Below are 12,757 nucleotides of genomic sequence, written 5' to 3'. Positions count from 1 at the left end.
ATTGCTACCTCTCGCATGTCCATCCACTTCACAAAGAGAAGATGACCATCTCTTATCCAGCGGAAAGTTCCTCTTGGTGACTTCTTTGTTAGGGCATTGACAGTAGTATGAGGGCAGTCTTTCCTGGACTCTCTATGTTCCACAAGCACCAAACTTACAGGCATACAAGTCTTTAAAAAGCTTTGGGGATATTGGGAATAACCGTTCCAGGATATTGACCGGTACCTGTCCCTTGACATCACTTTTGATGGGAAAAGGATGGAGAAGATATTGCTTTTACACCAGAAGTCAGAGATGTGCTTCAAATTGACCATGGACATGTAGATTATGAGTCCAATGTACTTGTAAAATTCAGCAACGTCAACGTCCAGCCATCAGTATTTTGCACCTCTTGCAATGTTCTTTGCAGCTTGCTTGTTTGTGTTCCGGCAGAGGACTTCCACAGCATCCTTTGGAAAGAACAACTTGAAGAGAGATAGGGGTGTGTAGCAATCCCCTTTCCTCAGTTGAACACCAGGCTCCCTTGCAGGAAAAAAGCGCAGTGGTGGTGGACAGACATCCTCAACTACTTCATTTTCCCATGATGGTGGCTGTACACTGAAAAACAATAAATGTGAAATGTACAATGTGATATAACAAATCTGCTCTAAAACCTGTTTATACTTGTTTCTGTCAACAACAGTGTGACAGAACGGACAATACATGACTACTAGATAAATATTTTTGTTCCCCTGTTATTCCTCATAGCCCTTTCTGTCCCCGTTTTATCTCCCAGTAGCCCACACATACATTATACTTTTTATAATTGTACATCCATATTGCTAGCTTGGTAAACAATCTCACACTTTCAGTTAAAATATACTACTGAGTTGTAAAACAGATATTTCGTACTTACATAGGACTTACTGCACCTTCCTGTTCAAAAAAAGACCCAAACTGAGTTTTAGGTGTCCTTAAATAATGCCTGAGCAAATTCAGACCTGCCTGTTGGAGTCAGGTTGGGTTGGTCCATTTGGGTGGGGGGGTTGTATGATTGGAAATATTTTTTCTTTTATTTTCATTTTAGATTTAACCTTGTTCATGATGTGTGTTTGTAGTTTGATTAGTATCAAGTAGTCACATTTTGAACAAGGGGTTTGCAGAGTACAATTGCATGTTGTTGTTTTTTTTTTTTTTGTATTATCCTTTGATTGTAGCTGTCTCCCCCTGTAGAAGAGGAGGAGTGGTACATACTGAATTATTTAAGCCACTAGGAGTCTATATAAGGACTCATTTTGAGGACAGAAGGAGGAGCAAAGGTTGGAGAGATGCCTGATTAGTTGTGCCAAGAAATTGTCTTTATATTGGAAGAGAAAAGATTGTTGCCTCTAATCCCCTGTATGTAATTTGTAACTAGTTTTTTATTTTATTTGTATTTTTTTACATTTCACTAAATAAAGCACCCTTGCACTGAAGGTGCTATTGTGGTTTGCCGTCAATTAATAAATGTATAGTTATTTATTTTCTTAACCCATAACCTTGTTGAGACACACTACCCTCACCTGTGAGCAAGGTGTGACAAACAGATTTACATGATAGTTACTGTTAAAGCTCAGTGTGGTTTATACACTCTAGATCCATTCTTGAGTCATTTTATTCTTCAGGACTTCAATGTGCAGTGGAGCTGCAGTGTGTGTGTGTGTGTTCAGGGTTGTGTAGGACACAGCTTTTGTATTGTAAGGACACTAAACTTTATAATGACTGTACAGAAGTAATTCAGTGTATGTTCATCTCAGTCAATGTGAATAGAGTTTGACAAAATTGCAATCTCAAATGATTTCTATTTCTGAAACTATATTTCAGGCCATACATTTTACACACCACTTCCACTTAGCAATGATATCTGTGGTCGATGGTCTCTAAACCTGTGTTAGTCTGTTCATGAGGAAGGACCCCTATCCTAGTGCTAGAATGAGTACACTGACACTTGACCTAAGGCATGGCACAGTGAGTTTGAACTGAAAAACTAAACTCATGGACAATGTAATTTTACAAATCTGTTATTGCCATCAGTGTATGTTAATGCAGTTTAGTTAAACATTTGATTACAGGGCAAAATTAAACCTGAGAATATAAAACCACCGCTCACAGCACAATCAATGAGGTTGGAGGAGGTCAGAGTGGAGATACATGACACTAGACCAGGGGTGGGCCATTAATCTTCCCAATGGGCCACATGAGAATCTGTTGTGAAGGTCCGGATCAATAGGTCGAACAAAACTTTGCTTAAAACTTCACTACCACAATAACTATTCATTCATTCATTCATTATCTGTAACCGCTTATCCAGTTCAGGGTCGTGGGGGGTCCAGAGCCTACCTGGAATCATTGGGCGCAAGGCGGGAATACACCCTGGAGGGGGCGCCAGTCCTTCACAGGGCTACACAGACACACACACATTCACTCACACCTACGGACACTTTTGAGTCGCCAATCCACCTACCACAATAACTAGAGCCAGAAAAAGGTAAAACACAGTTTAATATAAGAGACTGTGCAGCACCAGTGTCTCTTAAAATCTGAATAGACTGTTTATCTCCCGTATCACTAAAAGAAACAAACCCAGAAAAAGTAAACGGTTTAAACAGCGTTTCTACCGAGGGCTGTTCAAACGAACCGTCACTATCAGGGGTCTGCAACAAACTAACAGTGTTAACTTTCTTTGGAGCTAAAGTGTGGGTTTCTTTACATTTTAAAATGGGACAAGCAGCAATTAAATGACCAACAGCATGGCAATAGAAACATTCTCTATTTTCAGAAACAGAAACATTAGACTGGGAGGAACTAACACCAGGTTGTGAAGTGGGGGTGCGGCGAGACATTTCACGCTGAGATCTCGGGAAAAAGTTTGTTTTGTGTGTGAGAATGAATTCATCAGATAAAGTAGCGGCAACAGACAGATTCATTCATCAAACTACAAGTTTATCCAGAAGATTGTTTTTAAAATTTTCCAGGAGCACCAACTCCTTAAGCTGCTTGAATGTCGTAACATTACTAGCCGCACACCATCTATCAAACAACAGAGACTTTTCTCTGGCAAATTCTACATACGTCTGGCTGGGGGTTTTTGTAAGACGTCTGAAATTCTGCCTGTAGGCTTCTGGAACCAACTCATACGCCCGAAGAATAGTACTTTTCACGACGTCATAATCCAAGCTCTGCTCCAGCAACAGAGACAAGAAACCTCCTGAGCCTTGCCCACTAACTTACACTGAAGCAGCAGAGACCACAGGCCTTTAGGCCAACTAAGAGTGGTAGCAATCCGCTCAAAATTCAGAAAATAAGCGTCCACCTCATTTTCCCTGAAAGCAGGAACCAGACCGATCTGCCGACTCACATCAAAATCCCACGCTGTACTAATGGCCGATGGGCGAGCTGGAGAGTGGAGCTTAGGAACCGGTGGTGTGGTCTGTGCCTGAACACGGCCTCCGCCGCGTCCGTACTCCAAGCTGGACTTAAAGCAACACCCGGAGAACCCCACCTCTCAGGCAAAATTCCCCTGCTAACTAACTGGGTCTCCAAGGCCTCCTTAATCTCCCGTTTTGGAGCAGAGCGAGAGACACTAACAGAAAAGAAATCCACTATCAAAAGCAGATCGACAACATGACACGAATCAAACACCTCCAAAGTGGGGCAAAGAGCAAGCTGTTACTGATTAGAGATGAATTAGTCAGTGACAATATGAGGTATTTTGAAAATGGCAACATCAAATCACTATTTAATAAACACTCAAGAAACATTGTGGAAAAAAAAATGTCTTACTACCTCTTTTGCTGTTTTTCAGTTCATTTTCATCTTGTTCAGTGAGAGGTATCTAGTCTGCTTTGGGCTCTGTATCTGGATTTGTTCAACTTCATCACTGAGAATGTTTGTTCACATATGTAGGTAGATCCAAAGAGAACCAGCATCTTCTGAGGATGCATTTAGTTCATTCATTCGTGCAGTCATATCAACATCAAATGCAAGATCTGCAATCCAGTCTGCACCTGAGGGCTCTGGGATGTCTTTGCCTTTCTTGTCACAAAACTTTGTGCATTTACCTCTGTGAACACATCACTGTTAATTGTTGTCCCTTTCATTGACCAAATTGCTGCCAGCTCCTCCGTAATCTCAAAGTCTTTTGTGATTTCATGTATGAAGATGAGTAACTGCACAGTGTCATGGACATCATAGCTCTGGTCCAGAGCCAAAGAGAAAAAGTCAAACTGTTTGATTTCTTTTGCAGCTGTAGCTCCAGATTTTCTGCAATTTCCTCAGTCTTTCTCGCTATGGCTCACCTTCAGATGGACACATTCTCAAATGCTTCTTTTATCTCAGGGCAGATTAGCGGAGCAATGTTCACCAATAAACTCTTTAACAAATTCCCCATCAGAGGAAAGCTCACCTTTTTTTCTGATTTTGTGGGATATCACAAAGCTTGTCTTGACTGCTGCGTCCCAGGACGTGTGAAGCTTGGTAAATGTCTTTTTTTTTTTTTCATTTTCATTTTAGCTAGAAAGCTTGCAGTGTCCGTGCACACTCAGCATCAGTAAAGTTCTTGTATTTCTTTGCATGTTTAGTCTCGTAATGTCGATTCAAGTTGTAATCATTAAATACAGTGACCTGTTCTCCACAAACTAAGCACACAGCTTTGACTTTGACATCAGTAAAATACTTTGAACTCCATGTCTTCTTAAAAACCTTACATTCTGTATCATTGTTTATTATGGTTCATTTTCAAGATTTACCATAATTATAAATTCTTTGCTTCATGTCTAGACAAAGACAGTCAAAGAATTAATGAACAAAAATGGTTGGTTATTGATAAAATTGCTTTATTTTGAGGACACATCAACAATTTATTTGAAATAATGAACATTGAAAAGTGAAATTAATACAGCTGAAAAATTAAAAAAGTAATAAACAGTACAGGACTGTATTTACTGAGACACTAACTCTTCAGACTGTATCATGTCAGAAGTTGATGTGAAGATCTGAGCATTAATCAGAGACATGTTTGAACACACTGAAGATGAAGAGGAGCTCTATCAGCTCCAACACAGGTGTGGACCCTCACTGTCCAGTGCACTGATCTCTCTTCAGTGTTTCACTGACAGTAGTCTGGCCTCCTTTGGTGGCCTCACAGGTCACTGTCTTCTTCATCCACTCGTCCTCCTGGAGGGTCAGGGTGCTGCTCCAGCTGTAGAGGCCAGTGTCCTTCTGCAGAAGCCCAGGACTCTGACTAAACCCAGAGGTCAGAGGGTTTCCACCCACCTTCCAGCTCAGCTTCCAGTCTGAGGGGAAGCCCTTGTTGGCCAAACACACCAGTGTGGTCTCCTTCTGCCCCAGACTGGAGGAGGGCAGGACTGTGAGGGTGGGGCGGGTCGGAGCTAGGACACACACACACACACAGTGTCATTTCCCTTATTTCTAACACAGCACAAATGACTTCAGTGATGCAGTAAAAATCACACTCTAATTACAACCTTAAACTCAACCACTTTCACATATAAACTCATATTTACAATTACATTCAGAGGAGGATTTCAGTTTCATTAAATATTAAAGAGTTTTCACTTACAAACATCTACAGAACATTATGATTTCACCAGGCGTCCCCAAACATTTGCATATAACTTTTTCTAACTGTTTTTCTAACAGAGCAGAACTGAGTTCAGTGAAGCATTAAAATAACGCTCTAATTATAACCTTAAACTGAACCGCTTCAAATATGAACTAATATTTACAATTACATTAATAGATACATTTCATTCAGAATACTTTTAAAACTATTTCTTTCATTTAATTCATTATAATTGTAACATTACACACATCCCATGATGTGAAAGTTTAAAACATGATTTGATTTCCTCCAAAACAGTGAATAATCAATAACTAAATCAAGCTGCAGTCTCCATGTACTACGTCTTCAAAGCTTTAGAACAGAAAACACTGCTCATAATAACCTCCACATTGTGGCGTCCAGATGGAGACAGAACGGCTCTAATCACCCAACACTGACTCTACAATCCAGCTTTACATTTGATCTTTTTAAAAAGAAATGTCATCACTGAACACTTCACAGGAAACCTTTAGGAAATATTTGTATTTTAAAGAAAAGAAATCCAGTTCAGAAACAGGAGCTGGTGGTGAAACCTAAAGCTCCACACTCTCCACACTTCAGAGCAGTTCTAATTAAATACATTCACATTTGGATTATCATTTATTCAGAAGATCATCAAGTGCATCTCTACTGTTGTCCAGAATCATTTTAATTAAAGATTCCTTTTGAATAAAGAGTAAAAGTGGACTTACTTCCAACATCCAGTTTTGTTCCTCCACCAAAAGTCCACCACAGTGATACAAACTCGTTTACTGGCCGTACAAAAACCTCCTGCTCTAAACACACCGCTCTCTTCAGCCTTTACACACACTATTTCTGAACTAGAACACAATATTAATGGATTCTGCAGCTATTAATAATGGAAAACACTCCCAAACTGTAGAAGCTACAGATTCTCAACAAGGATTATTTTATAAACATTAAAATATCTAAACCCAGGACACACTTTGTTCTTTTGTATTTCCACAACAGACAAACACTTGATATAAAAGTATATAACTACATGTAGAAACATGTTTTCATCTCAGATTCCAATTACAATCACAGATACAATCATATCAACTAATATTAAAACCAGATCCAATTAATGACAATAATAAAAACATGCTCCACTCTCTGTGTGGGTGATTATATGTTCACTTTCATCAGAAGTGTTCATAAATAATTCAATCAGTAAAAATTAGAGCTGCTGTTGAAAACTGTTCAACATTCATTAATAGTTTAAAAGATTCTTACTGTTATCATTGTGTTTCCTCCACCCAAAAGTCCTCCAGCCCTGATCCAGACAGATGGAGCCGCAGTAGCAGCTGCAGAAAACCTCAAATGAAAGGCAGAGACAGTTAGAGTTTAGGATTTTAAACATGAGACTCCACACTGAGCAGAAATGTTTGATCAAACAATATCAAATAAATATGATGATCTTTCCTCAGTGTTGTTAGAAAGATGATTTCCATAGAGAGGGTCCACTTTGCATCATGAGCCCATGCTTCAGTGCTCTGCTAGTGTTTATAGTCCTGTGAGTTTAACACTTCATGACTGAGAGCTGCTGCCCCACAAACTTCACCCACAGCAACCATGACTTTGGTCTCCATCTTCATCTGGACACTGGCGCTCTGGACGAGAGGTAACACACTCAACTTCAGTTTGAGGAGATTTATGTCTGATGTAAGACTATTGTGTTTGTAATTATAGATTTATGAGATGCAGATATATATTTAATAAGATACTTTCACATGTAAAATGCACAGCATTAATTGTAGGCAATATAAGAATTTCAACTGAAAACACACGTTAAAATAATCGTTAAAACACATTATTATGTATTATCTTCCTCAGAAACCAATATGTTAATTTTTACTTCAGGATCCAGTGGCCAGGTGACTGTGACTCAAAGTCCAGCAGAAATAAGTGTTTCTACAGGAAAATCAGTCACCATCAACTGTAAAACCAGCTCTGATGTCTATAGCCTTCTTTTCAGTGACTATCTTGCCTGGTATCAGCAGAAACCTGGAGAAGCTCCTAAACTCCTGATATACGCTGCTGATCAGTTAGAGTCAGGTATTTCAGATCGTTTCAGTGGCAGTGGATCTGGATCTGACTTCACTCTGACCATCAGTAACGTCCAGACTGAAGATGCAGGAGATTATTACTGTCAGAGTTACCACAGTGGACCAGTGTTCACACAGTGAAATAGAGTCGTACAAAAACCTCCCTCAGTCAGAGACTGCACAGAGACTGCACTGCTGCAGCTGCACCCTACTGCAGGTGCTGAGGGGGAGGATGATACACACAATAACACACTCTGTGGAGGAGAGATACACACCTCACTAACACACACAGTAACACACTCTGTGGAGGAGAGACACACACCTCACTAACAAACACCTCCACACACAATAACACACTCTGTGGAGGAGAGACACACACCTCACTAACACACACCTCCACACACACAATAACACACTCTGTGGAGGAGAGACACACACCTCACTAACACACACCTCCACACACAATAACACACTCTGTGGAGGAGAGACACACACCTCACTAACACACACCTCCACACACACAATAACACAGTCTGTGGAGGAGAGACACACACCTCACTAACACACACAGTAACACACTCTGTGGAGGAGAGACACACACCTCACTAACACACACCTCCACACACAATAACACACTCTGTGGAGGAGAGACACACACCTCACTAACACACACCTCCACACACACAATAACACACTCTGTGGAGGAGAGACACACACCTCACTAACACACACCTCCACACACAATAACACACTCTGTGGAGGAGAGACACACACCTCACTAACACACACAATAACACACTCTGTGGAGGAGAGACACACACCTCACTAACACACACCTCCACACACAATAACACACTCTGTGGAGGAGAGACACACACCTCACTAACACACACATCTCCACACACAGTAACACACTCTGTGGAGGAGAGACACACACCTCACTAACACACACCTCCACACAAAATAACACACTCTGTGGAGGAGAGACACACACCTCACTAACACACACCTCCACACACAATAACACACTCTGTGGAGGAGAGACACACACCTCACTAACACACACCTCCACACACAATAACACACTCTGTGGAGGAGAGACACACACCTCACTAACACACACCTCCACACACAATAACACACTCTGTGGAGGAGAGACACACGCCTCACTAACACACACCTCCACACACAATAACACACTCTGTGGAGGAGAGACACACGCCTCACTAACACACACCTCCACACACACAATAACACACTCTGTGGAGGAGAGACACACACCTCACTAACACACACCTCCACACACAATAACACACTCTGTGGAGGAGACACACACCTCCACACACAATAACACACTCTGTGGAGGAGAGACACGCACCTCACTAACACACACCTCCACACACACAATAACACGCTCTGTGGAGGAGAGACACACACCTCACTAACACACACCTCCACACACAATAACACACTCTGTGGAGGAGACAAACACCTCACTAACACACACCTCCACACACAATAACACACTCTGTGGAGGAGACACACACCTCCACACAAAATAACACACTCTGTGGAGGAGAGACACACACCTCACTAACACACATCTCCACACACAATAACACACTCTGTGGAGGAGAGACACACACCTCACGAACACACACCTCCACACACACAATAACACACTCTGTGGAGGAGAGACACACACCTCACTAACACACACCTCCACACACACAATAACACACTCTGTGGAGGAGAGACACACACCTCACTAACACACACCTCCACACACAATAAAACACTCTGTGGAGGAGAGACACACACCTCACTAACACACACCTCCACACACAATAACACACTCTGTGGAGGAGACACACACATCACTAACACACACCTCCACACACAATAACACACTCTGTGGAGGAGAGACACACACCTCCACACACAGTAACACACTCTGTGGAGGAGAGACACACACCTCACTAACACAAACCACCACACAATAACACACTCTGTGGAGGAGAGACACACACCTCACTAACACACACCTCCACACACAATAACACACTCTGTGGAGGAGACACACACATCACTAACACACACCTCCAAACACAATAACACACTCTGTGGAGGAGACACACACCTCACTAACACACACCTCCACACACAATAACACACTCTGTGGAGGAGAGACACACAACTCACTAACACACACCTCCACACAATAACACACTCTGTGGAGGAGAGACACACACCTCACTAACACACACCTCCACACAATAACACACTCTGTGGAGGAGAGACACACACCTCACTAACACACACCTCCACACACAATAACACACTCTGTAGAGGAGAGACACACACCTCACTAACACACACCTCCACACAATAACACACTCTGTGGAGGAGAGACACACACCTCACTAACACACACCTCCACACACAATAACACACTCTGTGGAGGAGAGACACACACCTCACTAACACACACCTCCACACAATAACACACTCTGTGGAGGAGAGACACACACCTCACTTACACACACGTCCACACACAATAACACACTCTGTGGAGGAGAGACACACACCTCCACACACAATAACACACTCTGTGGAGGAGAGACACACACCTCACTAACACACACCTCCACACACAATAACACACTCTGTGGAGGAGACACACACCTCACTAACACACACCTCCACACACAATAACACACTCTGTGGAGGAGAGACACACACCTCACTAACACACACCTCCACACAATAACACACTCTGTGGAGGAGAGACACACACCTCACTAACACACACCTCCACACAATAACACACTCTGTGGAGGAGAGACACACACCTCACTAACACACACCTCCACACAATAACACACTCTGTGGAGGAGAGACACACACCTCACTAACACACACCTCCACACACAATAACACACTCTGTGGAGGAGAGACACACACCTCACTAACACACACCTCCACACAATAACACACTCTGTGGAGGAGAGACACACACCTCACTAACACACACCTCCACACAATAACACACTCTGTGGAGGAGAGACACACATCACTAACACACACCTCCACACACACAGTAAAACACTCTGTGGAGGAGAGACACACACCTCACTAACACACACCTCCACACACAATAACACACTCTGTGGAGGAGAGACACACACCTCACTAACACACACCTCCACACTCAATAACACACTCTGTGGAGGAGAGACACACACCTCACTAACACACACCTCCACACACAATAACACACTCTGTGGAGGAGAGACACACACCTCACTAACACACACCTCCACACACACAATAACACACTCTGTGGAGGAGAGACACACACCTCACTAACACACACCTCCACACACAATAACACACTCTGTGGAGGAGACACACACCTCACTAACACACACCTCCACACACAATAACACACTCTGTGGAGGAGACACACACCTCACTAACACACACCTCCACACACAATAACACACTCTGTGGAGGAGACACACACCTCACTAGCACACACCTCCACACACAATAACACACTCTGTGGAGGAGACACACACACCTCACTAACACACACCTCCACACACAATAACACACTCTGTGGAGGAGAGACGCACACCTCACTAACACACACCTCCACACACAATAACACACTCTGTGGAGGAGACACACACATCACTAACACACACCTCCAAACACAATAACACACTCTGTGGAGGAGACACACACCTCACTAACACACACCTCCACACACAATAACACACTCTGTGGAGGAGAGACACACACCTCACTAACACACACCTCCACACAATAACACACTCTGTGGAGGAGAGACACACACCTCACTAACACACACCTCCACACAATAACACACTCTGTGGAGGAGAGACACACACCTCACTAACACACACCTCCACACACAATAACACACTCTGTAGAGGAGAGACACACACCTCACTAACACACACCTCCACACACAATAACACACTCTGTGGAGGAGACACACACACCTCACTAACACACACCTCCACACAATAACACACTCTGTGGAGGAGACACACACCTCACTAGCACACACCTCCACACACAATAACACACTCTGTGGAGGAGACACACACACCTCACTAACACACACCTCCACACACAATAACACACTCTGTGGAGGAGAGACACACACCTCACTAGCACACACCTCCACACACAATAACACACTCTGTAGAGGAGAGACACACACCTCACTAACACACACCTCCACACACAATAACACACTCTGTGGAGGAGAGACACACACCTCACTAACACACACCTCCACACACAATAACCCACTCTCTGGAGGAGAGACACACACCTCACTAACACACACCTCCACACACAATAACACACTCTGTAGAGGAGAGACACACACCTCACTAACACACACCTCCACACACACAGTAACACACTCTGTGGAGGAGAGACACACATCACTAACACACACCTCCACACACAATAACACACTCTGTGGAGGAGAGACGCACACCTCACTAACACACACCTCCACACACAATAACACACTCTGTGGATGAGACACACACCTCACTAACACACACCTCCACACACAATAACACACTCTGTGGAGGAGACACACACCTCACTAACACACACTTCCACACACAATAATACACTCTGTGAAGGAGACACACACCTCACTAACACACACCTCCACACACAATAACACACTCTGTGGATGAGACACACACCTCACTAACACACACCTCCACACACAATAACACACTCTGTGGAGGAGACACACACCTCACTAACACACACCTCCACACACAATAACACACTCTGTGGAGGAGAGACACACACCTCACTAACACACACCTCCACACACAATAACACACTCTGTGGATGAGACACACACCTCACTAACACACACCTCCACACACAATAACACACTCTGTGGAGGAGACACACACCTCACTAACACACCTCCACACACACAATAACACACTCTGTGGAGGAGACACACACACCTCACTAACACACACCTCCACACACAATA

At 43.2% G+C, this 12,757-nt stretch overlaps 2 gene segments (V, D, J or C); one reads left to right on the top strand and one right to left on the bottom strand.

The window, feature by feature from the left end:
- Positions 1-5,091: 5,091 nt before the first annotated feature.
- Positions 5,092-7,218, bottom strand: LOC136694864 (Ig kappa chain b5 variant C region-like). The segment is given in 2 exon segments: positions 5,092-5,408; positions 7,206-7,218. Coding segments are annotated over 2 exon segments (330 nt in total).
- On the top strand, positions 7,217-7,830 carry LOC136694862 (immunoglobulin kappa variable 4-1-like). The segment is given in 2 exon segments: positions 7,217-7,265; positions 7,505-7,830. Coding segments are annotated over 2 exon segments (375 nt in total).
- Positions 7,831-12,757: the final 4,927 nt, after the last annotated feature.

Source organism: Hoplias malabaricus, chromosome 4 (genome assembly GCF_029633855.1).
Source record: "Hoplias malabaricus isolate fHopMal1 chromosome 4, fHopMal1.hap1, whole genome shotgun sequence".
In the NCBI taxonomy this organism is placed as follows: Eukaryota; Metazoa; Chordata; class Actinopteri; order Characiformes; family Erythrinidae; genus Hoplias; species Hoplias malabaricus.
This window is presented reverse-complemented; position numbering and strand designations above follow the sequence as displayed.